Here is a 27779-nt window from a genome sequence, read left to right as displayed (position 1 = left end):
TTTCTCCGGACTGTTTGAGTCCCAGTGTTTAGTGTGTGCCCTGTGTTTCGTTTGTGGGGTTTTCTCCGGACTGTTTGAGTCCCAGTGTTTAGTGTGTGCCCTGTGTTTCGTTTGTTGGGTTTTCTCCGGACTGTTTGAGTCCCAGTGTTTTGTGAACGCCCTGTATTTCGTGGGGTGGCTTATGTTCGCCGTGTGTGCAATTAAAAGCACTACCCTGAACTCTCTGCTTCCTGCGCCTGACTTTGCACCCACTACGCCCAGAGCGTTACAGACTGGCAGATGTAATTTGAGCGTATTGTCATCCATATCGGGGAACCATTTAGAAATGACAGCACTTTTTGTACATAGTCCCCCCCATTACAGGGCACCAAATGTATTGGGACAAATTCACTCATATGTGTTAAAGTGGTCAAAAGTTTAGTATTTTAGTATTTGGCCACATGCTGTAAACTAACAAAATGTTGAAAAGGTCAAGGGGTCTAAATACTTTATGAAGTACATGGTACATGGTCCTGGATCCTTTCTTCGGCAGAACACACACACACAAACAGGGCCTGGGTCAACCCTGCAGCAGAACCTCTACTAACAGGCTGACTCACTGCTGCTGTGTGGTACCAGAGTCCACACCCTCAGTTTGAATGAATTAAGACCTGAAACACAACTCGAAACAGAGTGGAAGCAGAGACAGAAGCAGTACAGACAAACTCACAGAGACTCAGGTGTGTGTGGCAGAGGCACAAAACACAGTGTGCTAAACATATGCATCAAATGAGCACACACACACACACACACACACACACACACCTTTCATCTACACGTGCAGCTTTCACACAACACTTGTTTGACCGAAACACACTCCTCTCTTTCTAGTTTTTGCCCATTGCTTTATTACTGTGTACTGATACACACCACATAAAAAACATACACTACCGTTGAAAAGTTTGGGGTGTAGACATTGTTAATGTTGTAAATGACTATTGTAGCTGGAAACTGGCGATTTTTTATGGGATATCAACATAGGCGTACAGAGGCCCATTATCAGCAACCATCCTGTGTTCCAATGGCACGTTGTGTTAGCTAATCCAAGTTTATCATTTTAAAAGGCTAATTGATCATTAGAAAAGCCTTTTGCAATTATGTTAGCACAGCTGAAAACTGTTGTTGTGATTAAAGAAGCAATAAAACTGGCCTTCTTGAGACTAGTTGAGTATCTGGAGCATCAGCATTTCCAGGTTCGATTACAGGCTCAAAATGGCCAGAAACAGAAACTTTCTTCTGAAACTCGTCAGTCTATTCTTGTTCTGAGAAATGAAGGCTATTCCATGTGAGAAATTGCCAAGAAACTGAAGATTTCGTACAACGCTGTGTACGACTTAATTCACAGAACAGCGCAAACCGGCTCTAACCAGAATAGAAAGAGGAGTGGGAGGCCATGGTGAACAATTGAGCAAGAGGACAAGTACATTACAGTGTCTAGTTTGAGAAACAGACGTCTCACAAGTCCTCAACTGGCAGCTTCATTAAATAGTACCAACAAAACACCAGTCTCAACGTCAACAGGGAAGAGGCAAAGAAAAGGACATATCTCAGACTGGCCAATAAAAAGAAAATATTAAGATGGGCAAAGGAGCACAGACACTGGACAGAGGAACTCTGCCTAGAAGGCCAGCACCCGGAGTCGCCTCTTCACTGTTGACGTTGAGACTGGTGTTTTACGGGTACTATTTAGCTAACACAACGTGCCATTGGAACACAGGAGTGATGGTTGCTGATAATGGGCCTCTGTGCTCCATAAAAAATATCCTGTTTCAAGCTACAATAGTCATTTTCAACATTAACAATGTTTACACTGTATTTCTGATCAATTTTATGTTATTTTAATGGACAAAAAATGTTATTTTCTTTCTTAAACAAGGACATTTCTAAGTGACCCCAAACTTTTCAACGGTAGTGTATGTATCCCATATTTGATAAGTGATAAGAATCATCTCCTTCTCTCTCTCCCTCTTTCAATTTCAATTAAATTTCAATTTAAGGGGCTGTATTGGCATGGGAAACATATGTTTACATTGCCAAAGCAAGTGAAATAGATTATAAACAAAAGTGAAGCATACGGTACAACCCACATTTCCCTGACACACACATCCTCTCCCTCCCTCTGCCAGGACAATGCGCGTACTCTCGTTTCCTCTCCTTTCAGAGCAGCATCATCTTCTCACTGCTGTTTACCGCTACACACACACTTCGCATACGATAGGCTCAGAACGTCCAATCCCTTTCTTCTACTCCCCCTAGCGGCTTTACATAACACTGCGCCCTCAACCACTGAGAGAGAGAGAGAGAGAGAGAGAGAGAGAGGGAAAGAGAAAGAGAAAGGGGACCGAGCAAGCTAGGGAGAGCGAGCGAGGCCCCTCCCCCAGATGACATCTATCTATCTAGCTCTATTGAAGCGCTAGAGGCTGATGTAAGTTCACACTTGTAGTGCGCTCTGCCCAAGCGATCTGTCCTGCCATTCCTGGGCTCTTTACCACAGCCAGCGGACTGGAGTGTGTATGTGGTGTGTATGTGAGGACCAATAAACACACACCAGACCAGTACTGCTGCTACAGCTTCAGACAGACTACAGAACTGATACCAGAGCTATACTGTAGCATTCGGTTGGTGTTCAAGAGTGGGCTTTTTGGATCTGAAGATATTCTCTATCCTCCCTGTTTTGGATTGGAATATATTCTATTTTACAGACTGCTTTTCTAGGGAGGATATTTATTTGTTTTTTTACTTCTTGGTTCATTCAGGAGGTAAGTGTCTTAAATGTTGTGCTGGAGTTCTATTGCATTTCTCTTTTCCTGTATCCCCATTTTTCTAAAGAAGGAAATAAAAAAGTGAGAAGATTTGAATAAATCTATTTCTGGTTATTTCAAATGAGGACAGCTGCATACATGTTCCATCATAAATAGTTCTGCAGCTGTGGGTTTATGCCTTGTCACTAGGCTATCGGTTTTCTTTCATAATCAAATGTATTTTTTTAAATCTCTTTTTGAGTATGATGGTGAGCGATTAAGAGGGCATTTTACACCAAATAACAGAACAAATGTATGCATGTGGTTGTTTAACCTATAATTCAACCACACAGCTCACAACATAAAAACCAAGCTTGTTCTGGAGAGTTTATCATTATGCAGAATATAGAGCACTAAATGAAACTAAAACACATAGATTATTCCTTAATATTCTTAATTTTCTAGTCACTTTCCAATACACCAGGCTCCTTTGCTAGACGTGTGTCTCTTGCCAAATGCATATTTTCTCTGATAGGGTAGACGATACGTTCCGAGAGAAACCAGCAGCTCGCAGCTCAATTTTACCTCTGGCGGCAATGCAGCCTTTTCCTCCGTGTCTGTCTGTCCCTCTCTCCGCATTGCAAGTAGCTCTACCAACCACGAAGACGGAGTACCGCAATGACGCTCCGCTAGCTCGTTCATACGGCTGGCTGACTAGACTGATCCGGATAAATAAAGTCTTTATCCAAACCCTCTCAACTCCTCCGCGGAAGGAAGCAACAGGGACCGCGGAGTTATCTTTCTATCCCGTATTCACTACGATATCTTTCAAATTACAAATGGATAGACTACTGAGGGATTCTGAAGGTGCATATATAATGGAATGAATCGTGGAGATATAACTGCATAAAAGACAAACACTACACTGTAAACTTTTACAGTAGTATATCTGGGAAGAATGAGCGGTCTAAGCATCTGGCACTCTTAGAAAAAGGGGTTCCAAAAGGGTTCTTCGGCTGCCCGCATAGGATAACCCTTTTTGGTTCCAGGTACAACCCTCTGTGGAAAGGATTCTACAGGGAAGTCAATATGGTTCTACCTAGAACCAAAATGGTTATTCAAAGGGATGCACTATGGGGACAGCCGAAGAACCCCTTTAGGTTCTAGATAACACCTTTTTTTCTAAGAGTGTAGCCTAGCAAGCTTCGGAGGAGCTGGAAGACACCCCTGTGAGTGTATTAAATTACGATGCTGATCTGGTAGAGAAGGAGAGCGGAGGTTTGTCACGGAGGGCAGCTTAAGACGATGGGAAAACTCCGCTAAATGCAGCTCTCGCAGACGGTGGGAGTTTGTCTCGCTCTTCTCTCCTCTCCCACCGCCACAAAAAGCTCAGCGACATGGATCAACTCGACTTTTGGGAGGGAATTGTCCATGTGCATCATGTGCGTTATCACCACAAATGGTGTTAGGGGTAGCCAAGCTGCATTTCAATGTGTGGTGTGTTATTTCTGTGTGCGCAAAAAACATACAAGCTCCTCTCCCTCTCCGCATGCCATAGCCACATACCCGGAGCGTTTTTCACGCCAACCCTATGCAGTTGTGTTCGTATAATAATACGCCATAAAATAATACGCCATAAAATAGATGGTGATAAGCTAGAGACAACATCATAGCTCGTTCATGTCCCAATCACATATTTCTTAAGATAATGACCTATAGTCTCTATCGAATAGAGGAGAGCAGAAAAAAGGAAGCGCGGTTTGGTTAGATGATAACACCAGCATTATCTGATTGAGCCGGTTATATAATCGGTTTAATAGGTCTCCATCAAACAGATTCCCACACTAATGTTAAGCCTATGATCAACATACTGTATGTAGCTTGCCTATTAGACGATGCGTAGTCAGTGTGAATGAAAGTCCAGTCTTAATTGGCATTCTCTATTTTATCCTACGGATGATCAAAATAATGATATCAAATATGCCTATCTAATATTACCACAAGGTCACTGAACTGCGCATTAGGCCTACTAAATAATCAGGTGTTCTTACTTCTGTTAAAACTGCATTGTTGGTTAAGGGCTTGTAAGTATGCATTTCAAGGTCTACTCTATTCATCGCATGTGACGAATACAATTTGATTTGATTTGTATTGGCTATTTATCTATGATTTTTTTTAAACGAACATTCTTAGAAAAAAAAGGTGCTATCTAGAACCTAAAGGGGTTCTTCGGTTGTCCCCATTGGATAACCCTTTTTGGTTCCAGGTAGAACCCTTTTGGTTCCAGTTAGAACTTTACATGGAATCCAAAAGGGTTCTACCTGGAACCAAAAAGGGTTCTTCTATGGGAATAACTGAAGAACCCTTTTGGAACCCTTTTTTCTAAGAGTGTAGCAAGAACACTGCTACTGGAAATGCGCTTTGTTTCCTCTCCTGTGATCAAAAGTGTTGTTATAGGGACATAGCCTATGTGTGTATTGAGGACTTGGTTATTTGCTAACATCTAAGGCAGCAAGCCAGGTGACATGTAGTTGGGCAATAGGCCTATCGGGTGATGAAATTAACTCAGCCATTGATCTAGGTGAAATGGTGTTTAAGTCCCAATCCACTATTCAGGACACAATTCACATTAGAAACAACTGGACATCAAAACCACATGTCTAGGCCTGTAGTTTCAATATACAAACTGATTACACATTTAAAAGGAATTCCTTGAAAGGTAACTTTGCTGTAATACCCGACAGATTAAAACAAAATGTTAGCCATTGGCAGATAGCTGAAACAAAACAGGTTATCACAAGAGCATGTCTGATTCCAGTAGCCTATACCAGATCATTCTATTTAGCAATACACTGCTCCAGGCTACACTAATGAAAGCAAGTCTTAATCACGGATTTAAAAAAACAAAATGGCTACTAGCTATTGCCAAGTAGCCTGGTCTGTTTACATCAGTCTGTCAGTCAGGCAGGGTAGGGAGACAGAGCTAGCCTATTGTTCTACTGTGTGGACTGCCCCAGGGCAAAGTCACTGGTCAATTGGTTTTCACAGGGAAGAATCTCCTTAACTGGATTAGATCAGTCTAGTTGGCTAACCAGGTCACTACAGACATGTGTTTATCTAGACAAAGGACTGAGAATAATATGATCATGTATTTTGTTGCCTTTTTACCTTGGACATTTTGACTAAACGGAGGAAGTAATGATTAGAAATAGATAGTCCCTTTACATCACGTTCAACCATACATGCACGTGTCATCTACTAGACATATATTAGATATAGATATTCTACATGTTCTGCTTTAACTTTTTATTTGGACTAAACTGGGCGGTCATTTTTAGAATTAGATAGGCCTTTTACAATACTTCTAAATCCAATCAAGTATTCTCTACATTTGTAATCGTATTCTCAACATTTAGGCCTAATTCAATTCCATCCATCATTAATGAAACAATAAGGCTATTTTTAATCACCAATTCCAATCCTACCAGAATGAAATCACTAATTATACTGAGAGATAAAGAGAATAAAGAAGAGAAATGTAAAAGGCAAGAAGGAAAATGAGCTTTTCTCACAAAGCACCCCAATTCCTTTCATTTGCTTGAGTCAAATATGTGAGCCTTAACATGGAATGAAGGCTAAAGGGCCTACAGTATAATAAGCTACGGCCCTGACTGTCCATGCCCATGCCTGCTGTCCTTTAGAACAGTAGGAGGCCCCATTCCTTGACAGCGGTTCTGTTAGCCGATTACAACCTACACAGCCAAGCACCAGAAGTGCAACAGTCCACACACTCACACACACACACACACACACACACACACACACACACACACACACACACACACACACACACACACACACACACACACACACACACACACACACACACACACACACACACACACGGCTGGTTCCTCCATCTTGCAGTGCCTACCACCCCCGTGTGGTAAAAACCATGCAGCTGCTGCAGCAACAGACTGATCTGGCTTTCCTTTTAGAGTGTTACAATGGAGAGACACCCGTCTACCACAGACCTCACGCTCGCTCTCTCTCTATCTCACTCTCTCTTCTATAGATCCCCCGTCGTCCCCAGACCCCTTTCCGCCTCTATCCCCTCTCTCTCTGCTCTATAAGCCCAAATGGTCTGGTAACAGTGTTGTTGTTCATCCCATCTAACCGATAACAACAGAAGGGAGGTTACGCACCAAACCTCAATCCCTGAAACTAAACTATGATAGATTATCTTTCTGAAACACGGCCTGCCTGTCTGTCTCCCTCACTGTGAATTCAGATGCATTCATGAATGTTCTTTTGTGTCTGTGCACCCCAGTAGGCCTGGGTAAGACCCAGTGGGCCCCAGTAGCTCCACAGTAGGCCCTATGCGGCCCTCCTCGCTCACGCTTTCTCTTTTTCTAACAATTACTTAGAATAGTGACAAATGGAGACAGCTGGCGAAGGTGCCTGGGGGTACAGTAAAATAATCTATTATTTATCCTAAAGAATAAAAAATCTGTTCCTCTAAAATCAAAGCCAGAAGCAGAAAGGAAACAAAATAAATAAACTGACAGTAAGGGTAAACATCAATAAAAGGTATAACCTACAGTCTACCTTCTAAAACAAATGAAACTGGGAATTCTAAATTCTATGGTTGTTGTTTTTCCTTTTGCCTAAAATGTATATTTATCTTCCAAGATGTTAAATGCAAGACTCAGCCTCACTTCTAAGCTTCTGACCAACCAACAGTATTTCCATAGCATGCTATGTGTGTAGTTACAATCTATCTATAACTATGTTGTGATCTAAATAAATAAACTACAACACGTACAAATACATCATTGATTTCCCAATGGAGAACTATACAGTGATTTAAATGCATTCTATAACTCTTGAATATTTAACCACAGAAACTTTGGTAATTTTAACTGTTTCCTCTAATAATTCAGTCCATGTAATTTTATCACTTACTTTGTAAAGAAACTTAAAAAAGACGTTTTAATCTAAAATACTTCTTGACAGCCATGAAATTGTTTCCAAATTGCTTCAGTTTTCACAGATCTCTTTGTTTCTCTCTGGGATCTGTGTCCAGAGAGCATATGTCTTAGGCCCTTGGCTGCGTCACAAATGGAACTACAGATGTAGGATCTTCATTTGAGCCAGTTTGCTACAGCATAAAAATAATCCTGCAGCAACAGGACATGTGATTTATTATGTGGATTATAATTAACGGACATTTTTGTAAGGGTTGATACATTATTCGTAAGGGAAAATTACATCTGAAATTTCAAAGTGGAAATGACAAACTTCCAAATCCCTTTTAAACCTAAAATACACTACGAATTTAACATTTCCCCTGCACCAGAGTGTTCAACTTAAGATCCTACATCTGTACATTCCCAATATAGTGCACTAATTTTGACCAGGGCTCATTGGGCTCTAGTGTATATAGGGAATGGGTTACTATTTTGGATGCAGGAGTTCTAGACTTAAATCTCTCTAGCTGTGGCTATAATCTATCACGTCCTGTGGTTTTGTGTTAGTCTCTGACATTATCTTTCCCTCCGCTAGCTGAAAGTGTGTGTGTCTGTGTGTGTGTGTGTCAACACACAATCATACAAATTTTGCTAGTCCACATTCAGTGGAGCGGAAGCCGGTTATGGCGGTTTACAAAAACCTCCTGCCGTCTATAGGAGGAGCTTATTAGGACGATAGGGAGAGACATCCATCACCCAAAAAACCTTGCACCCTTTTCCACCTCACATCACTGTTAAAAACATTGGTGTGTGTGTTGGGGAAGAAGTGGATGTGTGTGTGTTTGTGTTGGGGAAGAAGTGGATGTGTGTGTGTTTGTGTTGGGGAAGAAGTGGATGTGTGTGTGTGTGTGTTGGGGAAGAAGTGGATGTGTGTGTGTGTTGGGGAAGAAGTGTTTGTGTGTGTGTGTGTGTGTTGGGGAAGAAGTGGATGTGTGTGTGTTTGTGTTGGGGAAGAAGTGGATGTGTGTGTGTTTGTGTCGATAGATCAAAACAAACTATACAGTATAAAAACAAAGCTCTACAAAATTAATGAATTCAAATATGAGAACGCTATTAAAACAATTGACCAAAACCTTTGAACATCTAATCCAAATCCCCTCAGTGGACAGAGCAGAGGGCCCTCCTGCATGTCTGGTAATGAACAATAGAATGAAGCCACCCGATAAGTGAGAAACCCGATAAGCGTGGAAAAAGGCAGCCAAGAAGCCAACCAGCCAACCAGGCCAGGGACTCAAGCTGTCTGCACTAACCATGAAGGATAGCCCCTACTTGGTTCAGAGAGGAACACTACCCGGCAACACACCACAAAAAAAGTCTCAGGACCCTCCCTGCTACAATACTATTAAACAGACCACACCACCTAAACAAACACCACCTCCCTACCTCAGCCAGAACTCTAACCTATTCCCAGAACTCCCCCAATAATAGCAACTCTTTTTAAAAAGGGACTCTATGTTCAATGCATCATGCAAAATAAATGTTGGGTCTTTCCCCAGCCCTGTGCACATGGACTAGCGTCAGTCTTACATTAGTAACAAGTCACCTGTTCCTTTCACTGTAGGCTGGACACTGAGTCAGGGGCAGTCATCATGTCAGGGTGAGACTGGGTGACAAGCCAGGAAGACTGCTCCATCATATTAATCAGTATATGTACAAAGAAAGTCAAATCCTTTGTCTTTGTCTCTCTCTATGAGAGCAACACATCGTTACAACACATAATATGACATTTGAAATGTCTTTATTCTTTTGGAACTTCTATGAGTGTAATGTTTAATGTTCATTTTTTAAATGTTTTTTTTTTAAACTTCTGTTTATTTTCTATTTCACTTGCTTTGGCAATGTAAACATATGTTTCCCATGCCAATAAAGCCCCTTAAATTGAATTGAAATTGAATTAAGAGAGAGAGAGAGAGAGAGTGGTGTGTCAGTGTGGACGTGGGGACCAGAAGTCCTTACAAGAATATAAACAGGAGCTTGAGTTAGGTTTAGGGTGAGAATTAGAATTAGGTTTAGGGTTCGGAGCTTGGGTTAGTTTTAGGGTTCGGAGCTTGAGTTGGGTTTAGGGTTCGGAGCTTGAGATAGGTTTAGGGTTCGGAGCTTGAGTTGGGTTTAGGGTTCGGAGCTTGAGTTGGGTTTAGGGTTCGGAGCTTGAGATAGGTTTAGGGTTCGGAGTTTGGGTTAGTTTTAGGGTTCGTAGCTTGAGTTAGGTTTAGGGTTCGGAGCTCGAGTTAGGTTTAGGGTTCGGAGCTTGGGTTAGTTTTAGGGTTCGGAGCTTGAGTTAGGTTTAGGGTTAGGGTTAAGGTTAGGTTTTTGGGTTAAGGTTCAGGTAAGAGTACTCATAGGTTTAGGGTTATGGGAAAATAGGATTTTTAATGGAACTGAATTGTGTCCCCCCACAAGTTCAGCTGTACAAGACTGTGTGTGTGTGTGTGTGCGGTCATCAGGCAACAGCATCTCAGGACTGGAGCTGTAATCGGGTTACAAGCCTCTCATTTCCATAATCTTCTCCATAGGCTACAGGTGTTAAATTGCCGACTCTCGTCCATGTTCTACAGGAGCACACTTAAATGGCAGCTAGTGGAACACACACACACACACACACACACACACACACACACACACACACACACACACACCAGCGGGCCAGGTTTAATGTAAGGTGTAGTAGTAGGTTGTTAAAAGAGAGGGTGTGTGTGTGTCTGTATGGGTTTGTTCTTCTATCCTTGTGGGGACCTAAAATCCCCCAACGTCCCCACAAGGATAATAAAACAAGGAAAATTCTCCCTCGTGGGGACATTTCCCACATCCCCATGAGAACAAAGGCTATTTGAAGCTTAGGAGTTAGGTTTAGGGTTACAATTAAGGTTAGGGCTAAGATTAGGGTTAGGGCTAAGATTAGGGTTAGGGCTAAGATTAGGGTTAGGGCTAAGATTAGGGTTAGGGCTAAGATTAGGGTTAGGGCTAAGATTAGGGTTAGGGCTAAGATTAGGGTTAGGGCTAAGATTAGGGTTAGGCGTTAGTGGTTAGTGGTTAGGAGTTACATTTTGGGTTAGGGTTACGGGTTAGGTTTAGGGTTGAGGCTAGGGTAAGGGTTAGGTTTAGGGTTGAGGCTAGGGTAAGGGTTAGGTTTAGCGTTGAGGCTAGGGTAAGGGTTAGGTTTAGCGTTGAGGCTAGGGTAAGGGTTAGGTTTAGGGTTGAGGCTAGGGTAAGGGTTAAGTTTAGGGTTGAGGCTAGGGTAAGGGTTAGGTTTAGCGTTGAGGCTAGGGTAAGGGTTAGGTTTAGCGTTGAGGCTAGGGTAAGGGTTAGGTTTAGCGTTGAGGCTAGGGTAAGGGTTAGGTTTAGGGTTGAGGCTAGGGTAAGGGTTAAGTTTAGGGTTGAGGCTAGGGTAAGGGTTAGGTTTAGGGTTGAGGCTAGGGTAAGGGTTAGGTTTAGCGTTGAGGCTAGGGTAAGGGTTAGGTTTAGCGTTGAGGCTAGGGTAAGGGTTAGGTTTAGCGTTGAGGCTAGGGTAAGGGTTAGGTTTAGCGTTGAGGCTAGGGTAAGGGTTAGGTTTAGGGTTGAGGCTAGGGTAAGGGTTAAGTTTAGGGTTGAGGCTAGGGTAAGGGTTAGGTTTAGGGTTGAGGCTAGGGTAAGGGTTAGGTTTAGCGTTGAGGCTAGGGTAAGGGTTAGGTTTAGGGTTGAGGCTAGGGTAAGGGTTAAGTTTAGGGTTGAGGCTAGGGTAAGGGTTAGGTTTAGGGTTGAGGCTAGGGTAAGGGTTAGGTTTAGGGTTGAGGCTAGGGTAAGGGTTAGGTTTAGGGTTGAGGCTAGGGTAAGGGTTAGGTTTAGCGTTAGAGAAAATAGGAAATTGAATGGAAATACATTTTAGGTCCCCACGAGGATAGAAGTACAACACGCGTGTGTGAGAGAGATAGTGTGTGTGTGTGTGAGTGAGGGATTGAGGGAGGGTGGGGTGAAAGTAAGGGCGAAAGGTGCTGCTGGAACACGGGTAGGGTGGCTGGCCCAGTTGTATTCATGAGCCTTTCAAATGAGCTTTATCTCACATGTACATTTCTGAGCAGTGTGAACAGAGGAGGGAGTTTCATTTCACTCAGGAGCAAGAGAGGCCGCCTTAGGGGGCCTTGCTCAGGGGCGTGTTGCCCTGGTCATAGCTTCTGTCTAGAAGCGACCCCTTTTCTTTTCTGAGAACAGAGCAGATTGCATTCTTTAATCTTAGTCAGAAACTCAGAGGCCAAGTCTTCGTCCCAAATGGCACCCTATTCCCTACATAGTGAACTACTTTTGAAAAAGTACTGCACTATATAGGGAATAGGGTGCCATTTAGGACACAACCCAGAATGAAGCATCAGCTCCGGTTGAAAAACGAAGCAGTGTCAGCTGAGGCAGTGAACTGAGCAAGACAGGAGGGAACAAGAGGGAAACAGGGGTCTAGATCACGGACGCTTTTCATATGGAAAGACATTCTTTTCTACCATCACCACAGAGAAGATGGGGGGGAGGGGTGCTGGGGGGGAGGGGCTGATATTAGGGTTGGGGGGGTGGAAAGGGCAATGCACACAATCACGGTTGAGCAAGCTGCTAGGGGGGAGAAAAACGTTTTATCTTTTAAAAATAAAAATCCACAGTGAACACAGCGGTTAATCTGGGTCTCACCAACTATGTCCACTATCAAAGAGAAGCAGCACAGGCTTTTCTCCCAGGCTAATTCAGGCAAAGCTAAATAAATCCCCCTGATCTACAGATACATGTAATAAGCTTTAGGGGCTCTGACTCAGTCTCAACTCCCATAACCCATCTCATCCCGGCTAGTGTTCATACCATGTGTACTGTTGTTAGATGTTTTATTCCTCACGATTTTGCCTATACAGAGATGTAGCCTACATAGAGATTTAGCCTATACAGAGATTTAGCCTACACAGAGATTTAGCCTACACAGAGATTTAGCCTATACAGAGATTTAGCATATACAGAGATTTAGCCTACACAGAGATTTAGCCTACACAGAGATTTAGCCTATACAGAGATTTAACCTATACAGAGATTTAGCATATACAGAGATTTAACATAGAATAAATAGGATCTTCACAACCTCTTCTCTGTTAGAGATTTCTGAATCCACCTTTCATTAAATCTGAATTTCCCTAAAGCATTGTCCTCTATAATTAAAAAAGACATGCATTGTTTGATGAGAGTGAAGGAAGGAAGAAGGAGTTGAACAGACAGAGGTAGACTTAATGGCACCATGCTGTGTGTTTCTTTGCATTTAGGCCAGGCAGCAGGCCATATGACATCCATTAACCTTGAAATCTGTGTCTCAAATGGAACCCTATTCTCTATAAAGTGCATTACTTTTAACCAGGGACGTTTCCCAATGATTTCCCTTCACTCCTCATACTTACAGACACTGTCTGTCTGACAGATGTTACATTGATTGCTAATAGCCTATGGATGTTAAATAACGTTGATCTTTGTCTCTTTGGCTGTTTTTCAGAGAACCAACCAATGCAGAATAGTGTGGGTACAGGAATAGAAGCAGGACACCACATGGTCCAGAGAGCAGGTGTGTGACCATAAGGGAACAAGCTACTACGAGGCTGGGCCTGGGAGAAGCGATCCGACCATTGTCCTGCCGTCCACAGGTCTCTTGAGGAGTACGTACCACTCTGTTACTGGAGTATCTAGAACTTCACTAGCCCTGGATTCATGGAAAACGCCATTCTGTGTTTCCTGCAAGGCTGGAGTACATAAGTGATACAGCCCTGGAGTGAGTCTTAGGAAGCAGGGTTGGTATTGGCATGGCTCAGTCCAGCTTTGGGTATTCTTTTCTTTTCTGTGGAGAGCCTGCTGGAGTTACCCTCCCCTTTCCTGAGAGGACCTAACCTCAGCTTCAAATCTCTACCCTAAGAGGAGGGGGCCTCTATGTAACACAAAGACATCTAATTTGGGGTTATTGGAGTTGCTGAGTTGGACGATACAAGGGCTCTACTACTACTACTACTACCATTGGGACATTCCTTTTTAATATTACCCCCCACCCCCCGAAATCTTGTGCTTTTGAGAGGAGGAAGACTGCAGCTTTGTCTTTCAGTCTGAGTGGAGATGCTTTTTCTACTGGCTTATCTTCCATGACAAAACCTTTGATGGCCTGAGAGGCCTGAGCAGGGCTGACAACACAAGAGGAGGGTCAGCGAACAAACACGGATCAGTTTAGTTCAAACACACTGACCCGGGTCACAATATAACCAAGGGTATAAGCAAAGACCTTCTCTCTCTTACTACGCTAATAAACTTTTCCTTTCTGAAAAGGATTAATAGAAAAGATTTCAACATACATCTCCATCTGCTGGATGGGGAAAGGATTCTTGTGTGGCTGCAGAAGGATTATTTACGGATCCTTCAGGTATGACAGCTATGATTGGATGTTGGCTGTGGCTTCTTTACACCTCACTGACCAAACCAAGGTTTCTAATAATGGTGTGTGTGTGTGTGTGTGTGTGTGTGTGTGTGTGTGTGTGTGTGTGTGTGCGTGTGCGTGTGCGTGTGCGTGTGTGTGTGTGTGTGTGTGTGTGTGTGTGTGTGTTTTCTAATGAGACGTGGTGGAAGGAGAGGTCAGTACATGAATGCTTAATTAAAGTAATAAATCAGTACTTGTCTAATTAAAAGGGAAACCACACTTCACTGGTCACAGTATAAACTAAAGGAGAAAGACAGACAAGCAGTTTGCACCTACTGTTTTGCCATATTAATTTGAGGTCATGACCTCTTGTTGTTGCAGTGCTAGTTAAGAAACAGTTTGCTGTTTCCTTGGTGTTTGTGGCTGTGTATAGAGAAACAGCACATGACAACTTCTACTTACAAATATACTGCTGTGTTAAAAGGTAACTTAAATGTGATTATTCATGCAATATTAACTGCTCTAAATCAGTTATTGCTACCAGTCACAGCCAAGCACTGAACAGTTCAGCCATGTAGTTAGTGAATGGATGACTGATGAGTGCAGTTTGGTTTACATTGTTCCACATTTGGTATTGAGTCTGCAAAGCACTGCCACTGCTACCTAGGAATCTGACCAGCAATGCAAAGAATCTCCCTCAGAAGACTTGTTCTACTGACACCGTTATTTCTTGAGGAATGTTTTCTGTTTTTCTCCTTCTGTAAATAGAAACGTTTCTACCACCTTGTGAGCTCTAGGCCAGATTAATGTAAGAATGTAAGACAGAGAGCAAGAGAGACGTTTCCACAACAGTTCATTTACAAGGCCTGACTTTGTTCATGCCCCCCCCCCCCCCCCCCACACACACACACACACACACACTAGCAGCAATGAAAGGCAGCCTTGAGAAAGATACAGAAACGTGTAAAACAACCAAGGCCAAGCTATTACATTTTACAAGCTAAAGCCCAAGCACAGGGATTGAATTCAGAAGAGAGGCCAGATGTTAAAGGATTTTCTTATCTACAAACAAGAAATGAGGAAAAGGGAAAAACATTGTAAACTTGTGAAGTTTCTAGAGTCTAATGGGAATGTATGTACTAACGTTATGTGTGTTCCTTGAAAACAGCCCTTTGCACTCAAACTAGTTTTAGCCTCGCTAGTTGCTTTAATTCATTTTCTGTGTTTGGTCAATCGTAATAGTAACAATTTATATCAATTTAATAGTTTGCATAGGGCCTACGAACAATATAATATATTGCAGAACGTTTATTGCGGAAAGAGCTTGAGGCAACACAATTCAAGCAAACAGCAATTACTAGAAACAAGAATGTTGGCTTCCTTTTAAAGGCCTTGTGCATTAACTTTACCCTTCTGTCTCCTCCCTAAGGGTTCCTGAGTGATCACACTGCCAGACTACACCAGACGCCACAACCTCCAAACAAGATGACCGCCCAATGCAAGAACTTCCTCCTCTTCCTGACCAGAGTAGGACTACTCTTGGGTCTGGCTAACCCTCTGGTGACCTCAGCCTCCTGCCCATCGGCCTGCCGCTGTGATGGGACCTTCATCTACTGTAATGATCGAGGCCTCACCTCTATTCCTACTGGCATTCCGCTGGATGCTACTGTACTCTTCCTCCAAAACAACAGGATCAAGAGTGCTGGTATCCCCACCGATCTGAAGAGGCTAAGCAATGTTGAGAAGATCTATCTGTACTGTAATAATCTGGACGAGTTCCCCCAAAACCTGCCAATAGGAGTCAAAGAGCTGCATCTACAGGAGAATAATATTCGGATGATTACGCATGCATCGCTGGGTCAGATCCCGCTGATCGAGGAACTACACCTGGATGATAACTCTGTCTCGGCGGTTAGCATCGAGGAGGGAGCGTTCAGGGACAGCACCCACCTGAGACTACTTTTTCTGTCCAGGAACCACCTGAGCACCATCCCGTCCGGCCTTCCGCAGACCATCGAGGAGCTGCGCTTCGACGACAACCGGATCTCGTCGATATCGGAGGCGTCCCTCCAGGACCTGATCAACCTAAAGAGACTCGTCCTGGACGGGAACCTACTCAACAACCGCGGCATCGGCGAGATGGCCTTCATCAACCTGATTAATCTCACCGAGCTGTCCCTGGTGAGAAACACACTGACGTCTCCGCCGGCTAACTTACCGGGAACCAGTCTTGAAAAATTGCAGCTCCAAGACAACCACATCAACCGGGTGCCGGCCGGGGCTTTCGCTTTCCTCAGGCAGCTGTATCGGCTGGATCTATCGGGCAACAACCTGAGCAGTCTGCCTCAAGGAGTGTTTGAAGACCTGGATAACCTCACGCAGCTCCTGCTCCGTAACAACCCATGGCAGTGTACTTGCCGGATGAAGTGGGTGAGAGACTGGTTAAGGTCGCTGCCGACAAAAGTCAACGTTCGAGGGTTTATGTGCCAGGGGCCGGACAAGGTGAAGGGCATGGCTATAAAGGATCTGTCTACTGACTTGTTTGACTGTGGAGGCTCTGACTTGGGTGGGAGCCAGGGGGCCCCTACCTTCGAGACCAGCACCGTCTCTAACACCTTACCCCCCTCACATCCACAATGGCCCTCCTTTGTCACTAAAAGACCAGTGGTGAAAATGCCTGAACTGAGTAAGAACCACCGCAGTACTACGACACCATCAGGTAGAAAGATCATCAGGATCAGCGTGAAGTCGAGCAGTGCAGAGACAGTGCACATCTCCTGGAGGGTTTCTGTACCCATGACTGCCCTAAGGCTCAGCTGGTTAAAACTCGGCCACAACCCTTCATTTGGTTCCATCACGGAGACCATCGTACAGGGGGAGAAGACGGAGTACCTCCTGACAGCTCTAGAACCGGAATCCTCATACAGGATATGCATGGTTCCCATGGAGACCAGCAACATTTACCTGTCGGACGAGACTCCGGTTTGCATCGAGACAGAGACCAGTTCTCTGAAGGCCTACAACCCCACCACCACTCTGAACCGCGAACAGGAAAAGGAGCCTTACAACAATTCCAGTCTGCCTTTAGCCGCGATCATCGGAGGGGCTGTGGCTCTGTTGGCAATGATAATGCTGGCGCTTGTGTGCTGGTACGTGCACAGGAAGGGTTCGCTGTTTTCCAGGAATTGCACCTACAACAAGGGCCGACGGAGGAAGGACGATTACGCAGAGGCGGGAACGAAGAAGGATACCTCGATCTTGGAGATACGAGAGGCCTCTTTTCAGATGATCCCCATACACCCCGTGCCCGTGTCCAAAGAGGAGTTTGTGATACATACGATTTTCCCTCCGAATGGATTGAGTCTGTACAAAAGCCCACACAGCGAGACCAGTATTAGCAACAGGAGCTACAGAGACAGCGGAATACCTGATTCAGACCACTCCCATTCATGATATTGATAACGCAGGACATTTTATTATAAATGAGTGCGTTCGGTGATGACTTGAAACTAAGTGGCTATAAGATATTGTTATAAAACACTGGATCTAAAAGACTGATTGAGAAAGCAATGTTCTTCTGTACATTTGCCCATATAATTTATATTTAAGGACATTTTATGACGAAGAGGAGAACAAACATGGTTCACATTGCAGACAGTAGGCCCATCACTGAGCCGCAGGTCAGTGTATGTTGTAATTAAAACTGCAATTCTATATTTTAGGGGTTTTTAGTAATTTGTACTGTATTTCCTTTGGCTTAAGGTTACCTAACAACCAAGTATAAAAACAAACTCTGTTCTACTGAGATATGATGACTTGTCAACTGTGAAAGTGGGTTTTCATTGCTGTGTTGAACAATCAGACTTGAAGAATAAAGCACAGGTCCTTTGACACTATTTTTGTGGCTGTTCGATAACAACAAAAAGGCAAAAGAAATGACATGATGATCAAAAGTACACAGCTGATTAACTAAGAAGAACCAGGGCGAAGCAGCGAGACAGCAGGCGTGTTGCCTTCTTCCGCTGAGGAGAGACAAGCAGAGAGCAGTCGCCTACATGTACCTAGCCAGAGAGACCCAGAGGGGTGTATTTCTTGAAACATGGACTAGATATGGAGGTGTCGTGCTTTACATCTATGCTTTGTTCAGTGTGTGGATTCATTTAGTTTTTCTGTTTGGAAAAAACAGAAACAGAGACAGCACAGGTAGAACACGTTTGTGTGTGTGTGTGTGTGTGTGTGTGCGTGTGTGTGTGTGTGTGTGTGTGTGTGTCTGCACGTGTCCTTGTGATTGTGCTTGCGAGCGTGAGTGAGTGCCTGTGTGTATGTGTGTCAAGCAGTCCTGTAGAACACAGCACAGGGCATATGAAGCACACAGACCTTTAGGAGAGGAGAGGAGACCCTCTCCTAACATATTAACCCATGTAGGGTGGCCAGGCTGACAACCCCCTATATCTCTATCTGGCTAAACTACCATGGATGCCATTCTCCAGTACCTTGTACCATTAGTCATCCAAACGTGGCCCTCAAACATAGACTAGATATAAACAGGGCAAGATAAATGGACATAGAGAAAAAAATGGCTTTCTTTTGAATACAAACGTCACCGATTTCCTTGTTTATGATTATGATTTTGTATTTTGTATTTTTTTCCAGATTGAAGACACTACTACTTCTATGTTACCACAATTTCAAAGTTAATTGTTCTTTACAAAGTTGCTCAGGGATTCTTGAAAGTCGGGACAATTGTCCCATCTTTCAAGAATTCCTGAACTGAAAACCAAAGTGCATTGAATGCTCTTTGGCCCAGTCTTGTATGTGCCTTGATCTAATGCTTATTGTATTTAGCTTTTTAAGAAATCAGTGACTTTTTTTCATACACACTTGAATATGAGAAAATATTGGTCATATTGCAGAATAAAAGTGGATAAAATAACAAGACGTGTCTTTCTTACCTGAAACACTAAAAATCCATTTCAAAATCACCATTTGTAGCCCTCAGTCTGCATAAGAAAAACATTGCAATGCACTCATGTGCTTGATACTTTTGCAAATATGAAACAGCATTGTCTATAAGCACAAGCAAAGTATACACTCAAACAGAATACATTCTGGTCAATAATGACCACACTGTTTCTCCTGGTTATTTAATAGTGAAACAAGCACAGAGGCCCAGGAAGGGAGATAACATCCTTTGAATGACATCATCCATATACAGACTTCCTAAAAAAGGTTTTGGAGGGAAAATGGCAGATTTAGAGCTCACAACTATGACCTATTTTCTGCAGAGATTAAAAAATGCATTTCGCTCACAGCGATGAGGAAAATGTCTGCCTGGCTGTATTTCCAAGATGTACTGAGCTTTTTAACTAGGAGACGAGGGTAGAGATGATATTGTTCTTTAACATGCAGTGTCCCTCAGCCTCTCTGTGGGCAGTCAGACAGACACACACGTGGGCACACACACACACACTCCTCTAACAACCCAGTCACACACACACACACACACACACACACACACACACACACACACACACACACACACACACACTCCGTAGGCAATCAGTCTACAGAGCAACAGCTGCTTGAGGCTGGCGTTGGTCTTTCATGTGGTGAAGCCACCGTGTGTGATTTATATCAGATGGTGTGGTGAGATCTGGGTTCTCTCTGGGGGTTGGTCCCAGGCTCACAGTGTGTGTGTGTGTGTGTGTGTGTGTGTGTGTGTGTGTGTGTGTGTGTGTGTGTGTGTGTGTGTGTGTGTGTGTGTGTGTGTGTGTGTGTGTGTGTGTGTGTGTGTGTGTGCGTGCGTGCGTGCGTGCGTGTGTGTGTAATCTAATGACGAGCCACCGTAAGGAGTGTCACAATCCAAGCTCTGCTGGGGATCCCAGGCAATACAAAACACAGGACTGAGCAGAGAGACAGAGAGACAGAGACAGAGAGACAGAGAGACAGAGAGAGAGAGAGAGAGACAGAGAGAGAGAGAGAGAGAGAGAGAGAGAGAGAGAGAGAGAGAGACAGAGAGAGAGAGAGAGAGAGACATAGACAGAAAGGGAGGGACAAAGAGACTGAGAGACCGAGACAGAGAGACAGAGAGAGAAAGACAGAGGGAGACAGAAAGAGAGAGACAGAGAGAGAGACCGAGAGACAGACACAGAAAGAGAGAGACAGAAAGAGAGACAGAAAGAGAGAAAGGGAGAGACAGAGAGACAGAAAGAGAGAAAGGGAGAGACAGAGAGACAGAGAGAGAGAAAGGGAGAGACAGAGAGACAGAGAGACAGAAAGAGAGAGACAGAAAGACAGAGACAGAAAGACAGAGACAAAGACAGAGAGACAGAGACAGAGACAGAGAGACAGAAAGCGAGACAGAAAGAGAGAAAGGGAGAAAGAGAGAGACAGAGAAACAGAAAGAGAGAGAGACAGAAAGAGAGAGAGAGACAGAAAGAGAGAGAGAGAGACAGAAAGAGAGAGAGAGAGACAGAAACAGAGAGACAGAAACAGAGAAACAGAAACAGAGAGACAGAGACAGAGACAGAGAGACAGCTCCAGGTTTACATTAACAACAGGTCTGCTGCTAATTCAAACAGGGGCCTCCTCACAAATACAGATATACATATACAAACAGACAGAGAAAATATAATATAATCACATTAGTACACTCACCTACAGAGAGGGAAAGACATGTGCATGTGCAGCACATGGGATGTGTTAAACATACTCCTTAGCCTAAAGTGTCCTCATTTGCGAAAGCAAATAGCTAGCTTTTCGTGTGGTGACGACTGGTAAGACACTTCAGGAGGTTGGACATGTGGGCTAACAATGAAGAGGTCTTGAGTTCACGCCAGGTATGGGCCGAATCAGGCGGAAGTGGTACTCGCTAAGCGAGTAGCATGATGTCCTTTACACATGAATGCACACACTCACATAATATGCAGTCATAAACTATAAAATATATGAACTGACACATCTCCACACTGTAATCCATACGTGCAATCATAAACACACCCATGCAGTCTGAATACACTCAAGGCTCTAATTAAAGTAAGGGAAGCCGCTAGAAGCTACAGAACTGATCCAAACCTTAAGTATACACTCACACTGGCCCTGAGGCCCCTACACTAAATATATCAGATCAACTGGAAATGAAAGTAAACAGCTGCTTTAAGAATGGTGTAATGCTTGAGTCTGTGTGGCCTCACATACAGTATAATATGTGCATGTTGTCAACAGTTCTCTGCTCTGTCATTTGACTGTAACTTGGATTCAATCTAATCTTGAATCTTGTGAGTGTTTGCAAATGCTTGGGAGCGAGAAAAGCTTTTGTTGAATAAAAGCAAATGCGATAAGCTATTACGCAATGTGCAAATATGAACTCTAAGTATTACATACTCACACTGCAAGTATTTACTCTTAAAGATAATGTGTACAGTTTGTCAAAGTACTACAAGCTCAAGTCTAGGGCACAGGGGTGTTCTCTCACTCAATTCAAGTTTCAAATCACATATCTATTCAAAGAGATTTGATTGTTTTATTTCCTCAACTCCTCATTCACTCTGATTAATGAAATGTCTATGAATGGTTATGAACTGTGTAGGAATGCCTATGAATTCCCTATGAACAGCATAAAAACGCTGATGAAACAGCAGGAGTGTCGTGAGTACTGGGTCTCCATCTCTAGCTAGAATAAGAACTTATCCTAACTCATTTCAGAGTTCTGGAACCTGACAGACTACACAACGTTCTACAGATTGTACCAGATAGAATAAAAGGCCAACTCCAGCACACTGATGATCTTGATGCTTCCTAACATGTAATAGCTCTTCATCAGGGTATACAGATGAGATCACCCACATTACATTAGCCGGGAAGCCCAACCTCCACCTTTACCTTAGCTAGTCTCTAAAGTAACAGTGTGTAATTGATTAGTTTTCGAAGTAAATTAGCCTCATGTTCTCCTAACAACGTACAGATGTAGGGTCTTAATTTCAGACAGTTTTCTACAGCAAGAAAATAGTCCTGGAGCAACAGAAACTGTGAATTATTATGTTGATTATAATCAATGGAAATTTTTGTAGGGTTTCATACATTTTTAATTAGGGCAAATCAAGTCTGAAATTTCAAAGTGGAAATGACAGACTTTAAAAGCCTTTTTAAAACTCAAATACACTACACGTTTGCATTTCCTGCTGTCCAGGAAAATTCTCAGCAACAAAAGAGTGATCAAATTAAGATCCAACACCAGTAGGTATTTCTAGCACTTAGAAGCACGGAGCGAGAAACAACACTGCTCTCTAGATTCTATATGCTACCTAATAGAGATTTAATCAGGCGGAAAGAACATAAAGTGAATCGACATGCTAAAAACGATGTTGAATGGAATTTAACAGAGAAAATATTCTCAAAAACCTTGAGTGATTCTCATGAGAGAACTTAATGTGTTTTTTGTTCTGAGAAGAAACATCTCATTCTAGAATCAAATTATTCTGTCTCCACAATCTGGGACACAAAGATAGATAGTCCGAAACAAAAGATGACCTAGAACTGAATCACCCTGCTATGAGCCCTGACCCTGGTGACCTCCCATGACCTTTCATGACCCTACTCCCTACTTCACCCTTCCTGCTCCCAGCTCCTCACTCTGAACATCACTCAATCCCTCCCACCATCTCATTGAGGTCAGATGGTCTCACTGAGGCCACCAAACAATACATGGCACTTCATACGACCCTTCTCTCCGACTCCCACCCATGATATTGAATCACTCACTTCACTAATATTTCTTCTTTTACAACAAGACAAAAAGCTTGAATACAGATGTATGCTGCCCCCCATAACCCCCATGCTAGCCCATTGTAATGTATTGTGTTGCTCAGACAGGAAGCAGGCTCATTTGCATTTCTTTAGATGATTAAGTTCATCACCAGTATCAGCGACTAGGTTCAAATACTATGTCTCTGCTTGCCTGGCGCAATTGACCAACATACACTGAGTGAAGAAAACATTAGGAACACCTTCCTAATATTGAGTTGCGCCCCCTTTTGCCCTCAAAACAGCATCAATTCAAGCCTACAAGGTATGAAAAACATTCCACTGGGATGCTGGCCCATGTTGACTCCAATGATTTCCACAGTTGTGTCAAATTGGCTGGATGTCCTATGGGTGGTGGGCCATTCTTGATATACATGGGAAACTGTTGAGCGTAAAAAACTCCTGGCGCCTACTACCATACCCCATTCAAAGGCACTTCTATCTTTCGTCTTGCCCATTCACCCTCTGAATGGCACACATACACAATCCATTGTCTCAAGGCTTAAAAATCCTTATTTAACCTGTCTCTTCCCCTTCATCTATATTGATTGAAGTGGATTTAACAAGTGACATCAATAAGGGATCATAGCTTTCACCTGAATTCACCTGGTCAGTCTGTCATGGAAAGAGCAGGTGTTGCTAATGTTTTGTGCACTCTGTGTAATATAAAAAAAATGGCAAATCTCTCCAACCTGGCACTCCAAGCAGACTAAAGCAAACACTCAAAGGAATGTGAAAGATTTTAAATAGTATTTGAACCAGGGCCTGACCAATATGACCTCCCTGTGACCAGGCCAGTAGCTGACCACTGAGGGATACCACTCACCATCACGACCATTACAGTGATGGAAATGACAAAAAACTGACTGATCAAAGAGATCAGGTCACATTCTGGTCAGGGAACAGAGGAGGTGAAAAATGAACACACACACACAAATCTTATTTTATTAGTCACATGCACAGTTTACAGCACGTATAAAAGCTGCAGCGAAATGCTTAGATGCTAGCACCCTCAACAATTCAGTACATTAATCAATATTAACAATAAAAGAGTTAAGTCAAAATAACAAGTATGAGTAATAGAAGAGGTCATCTGCATAGTAATAGTGGGCTGTATTACACTGTATTTACAATATAAAGTGGGCAGTGTCTTGGTCACGCAGTGGAATCTATAGAATATAACAGAACAGCAGTGTTGACTGTGTGTGTGTGAGTTCTGAGTGCTTGTGTGTGCTTATCTGTGTGTGTTTATGGGTGCTTGTGTGTGCATGTGTGTGTATCTGTAAGTCTGTGTGTAAGGGTTGGATGTGCTGATAGTCACTAAGGTGCAAATAGTCTGGAAGTCTGTGCAGGAGACAGCGAGGGTTAGCTGTTCATTAGTCTGATGGCTGGTGATAAAGTTGTCTCTGAGACCCGATCCTCGTTCTTTCTGGCCTTCCTCAGACACTGCCTGGTATAGATGTCCTAGAGGGCGGGGAGCTTGCCCCCAGTGATGTATTGGGCCGTCTGCACCACCCTCTGTAGAGACGTCCGGTGGAGGGCTGTGCAGTTTCCGTACCAGGCGGTGATGCAGCTGGTCAAGATACATTAGCAAGTAATACACTAGGTAGAGGTGGGAGGCTTGCCTTTCTCCTTAGTTTCACTAGAAAGCCGTCTCTCCTTCCTCTTCTCCGGAGTGTCTTTTGAAAGGGCTCCTGTGATGAATGGAACTGCTTTGAATATCCAAACAAAGGATCCAGTTCTGGAAAGTCACATTTTTGGTGAGTAACCGCTGATTTGATGTCCAGAAGTGCTTGTCGGACATAGGAAATAATACCAGAAACCAGGGGCGTCATGCACCGCAGAAATCTGAGGGGGCACAAAGTACGTGAGGATGGCTGGGGGGTGGTCCAGAGGGGGGCATTTTTCAAACACCTGAAACAGCTTTTTCCTTCAATCTAGAGCTATAATCATTATGCTTAATTACATGCATACCTAAGGATACCTTTTGAGCTGTCTATATCCTGACTTCTAAACGTATTTTTGAAAGAAACAAAATATGCTTATATGGATCTCTGCTAAAATCTGGGTAAAATATTGATTGGAATGTGAGTCTTATTCAGTACATTTAGTTACTGCTTGCTTTTTTAAAGTCGGCAACCTTGCCAGTTAAGATAGTTACACAAGCTAGCTATCTAACTTGATTGACAGCCTGAAATGGCTTCTTGCTAGCTAGTTATGAGGTTGGGAACCTATCTGGGCTAGCACCATGCAGCCATCATTGGTGCCAATCTTTCTTTAATCTCGCTCGCACGCACAAACACATGCGAAGACACAAACCAAACACACACACACAGGAACAGAGGAGGTGAAAAATTATCACTGGTCTCCAGACAGGTTATAGGGGCTGGGTCACAAACGCACCCACCCGCCCACCCAGCCACCCACCCCCACACCCACCCCCACACCCACCCACCCCCACACACACACACACACACACACACACACACACACACACACACACACACACACACACACACACACACACACACACACACACACACACACACACACAAACACACACACACACACACACACATACATACATACATACAGGAACAGAGGAGGTGAAAAATGACCACAGGTTATAGGGGCTGGGTCACACATGCACGCACGCACGGCAAGTTTGTATTTTATCAGCAACTTGCCACGGGACATTGTTTCTGATGAGGGAAATAACAGAAAGACTGAAAAAAGGTTAGGTGTGTGTGTGTGGCATTCTGCTATCTGAACCATAAAAAATGCCTTGGAGGATAATGCTTCACAAGTGAGTTCCTACAGTACTGTAGGCATATTTTTCATTATAAATATCCAAATTCACAGTTATATGCTTCTGAAATGCATTTCATATGTTGATTCTGTGACTATTAAAAATGAATATTTAAAAAAAAATGTTTATCTTAACTGGTATGCCTTATTCAAGCAGGCAGCAGGCCTGCAGCAAGGGGTACAATATATCAGAATAATGCAAAATATTGCCTGAAAAATAACAATAGGCAAAGTTATACTCTTGAAAAATGCTTAATCCTCAAGTAAAAAAATTCCATAAATGCCATCTCTAATATGGAAACTGTTCTTATGAAGTGTATTAAAATGATCCTTGTCAAATATCCAACTTGATTTATTTAGACAATTATTCTCTGAAACATAAAACTCTTTACTTTCTAAAACCAAAATAAAAGCCATCTCTTGATGAGGCATTCACATTATGTGGTGAGGATCTTTGTATGTGTGTGTGTGTGTCACTGCGTGTCTGTGTGTTTGCTTTCCCTGCACCCTCGTATCCTGTCCCAACATCTTGCACATCAAACACCAGTCTCTCATTTAATTTCTCCTCTTTTAAATGCCGAGTGGAGTTGAGGTCAGAAGCCAAGCCCTGGGACTGTTCTAGGCCTCCCACAATGCTGCTGCCAAAGTTTGTGTGTGTTAGTGTTGAATAGCGGGAACCAGGTTCAGGGATTTTTCTGCCATTAAAATTATTGGGTGGGATGCCTAAGCATGTTTTCGGGATGCCTAAATCCAGACAGTAAAAATACATTCTTCACATTCACATTTTCGGGATGGAAAAATGCTTTCTGTGTAAACTTAAACAACTAAAACATAAATAAAGTTTGTAGAAAAGATAATGGACCTATATATTTATTTTATTATATAACCTTCTATCAATCACCAAAATAAAAGCTAGACAGTCAGGGTGAATGGAAAATTCCCAAAACAATGAATGTAGCAGTATTAATTTTGTTATTATGTTTGAACACAGCATTAGCCAAGGAAAAATGCATGGAATTGCAGGAAATTTGCTTTAAAACTGCTAAATGTTCTCTCAGCTCCACGGCAGAATATGTAGAATTGTAGGAAATTAGCTTTAAAACTGCTAAATGTTCTCTCAGCTACAGGGCAAAATATGTAGAATGGCAGGAAATTAGCTTTAAAACTGTAAAAGAAATGATCTCAACCACATGGAGAAATTTGTAGAATTGCAGGAAATTAGCGTAAAATTGAAAGATTTATCTACTCCGCCAAGATGGGGGCCTCTAAAATGTTCTCTTAAATTCAGCCGTGCCGATGGCCGACGCACCGATTGCCACACCCACTATCTAAGCTCCTTTTAAATCCAGAAAAAGCCCTGGGGTTACCAAGATTTACCACTCAAACCCACTCCCTTTTCCCACAGTAAATAACTGAGAAAAAACTGGAAATTATATGTAAAAAAAAATGATATGAACAGCATGACGTGAAATGGAACTGCTCAATTATATGCAATGTCTAAATCAGGCTTCTCTACAGCCTTTTCTCTGCTATCTGCATGATCAATCATCCAAGCTCAGGGTGGGGAAAGACAGCCCATCTCGGTACGGAGTGCAGTTCAAACGCATGTATCATCTCATCATGGCAACTTTTTTTCTTGTGACAGACTACATTTGCTGCAACATAGCCTATGCTATAGTAATATAAGGACTGAATGTGCTTCTAATTTACACATCTCCATCTGGCTTTGGGGTCACATTATTTTTGTGCTCTTGGTTATAACAGGCGATGAAATGATACAAGTCATCAACATTGCTCACGTTGCACGCTGCTCCAATGCAACAAATGTACAACTCTAACAACAGAAGACTCATCAGGGTCGGGGTCTGCATCCCCGCTCACCATCACGACTAAATTATATTTTTTTAAACTGATGGAGGAATAGACATGCATGAAGAGTGGATGGAGAGAAGCAGGTGAGTGGGGGCTGGT

General features: G+C 43.0%; 2 protein-coding genes across 3 annotated transcripts in view; one reads left to right on the top strand and one right to left on the bottom strand.

Annotated features, from left to right (window-relative positions):
• Positions 1–27779, bottom strand: part of LOC116376185 (ADP-ribose glycohydrolase MACROD2-like) — a 327881-nt gene that overhangs the window by 124164 nt on the left and 175938 nt on the right. The gene's annotated exons all lie outside the window — the stretch shown is intronic.
• On the top strand, positions 2455–19134 carry flrt3 (fibronectin leucine rich transmembrane 3). Of its 2 annotated transcripts, none has more exons than XM_020495629.2 (3): positions 2455–2798; positions 13296–13455; positions 15628–19134. In XM_020495629.2, exon 3 carries the CDS (start codon positions 15684–15686, stop codon positions 17649–17651), a length of 1968 nt encoding a protein of 655 aa, XP_020351218.1. In that variant the 5' UTR covers positions 2455–2798; positions 13296–13455; positions 15628–15683; the 3' UTR covers positions 17652–19134. The 2 variants fall into 2 exon arrangements, with proteins under 2 accessions (XP_020351218.1, XP_020351217.1); XM_020495628.2 differs by having other exon boundaries at positions 13296–14204.

This window comes from Oncorhynchus kisutch, linkage group LG11 (genome assembly GCF_002021735.2).
Source record: "Oncorhynchus kisutch isolate 150728-3 linkage group LG11, Okis_V2, whole genome shotgun sequence".
NCBI lineage: Eukaryota > Metazoa > Chordata > Actinopteri > Salmoniformes > Salmonidae > Oncorhynchus > Oncorhynchus kisutch.
Note: the sequence above shows the minus strand (reverse complement) of the source record. Positions and strands in the feature narration are given on the sequence as shown.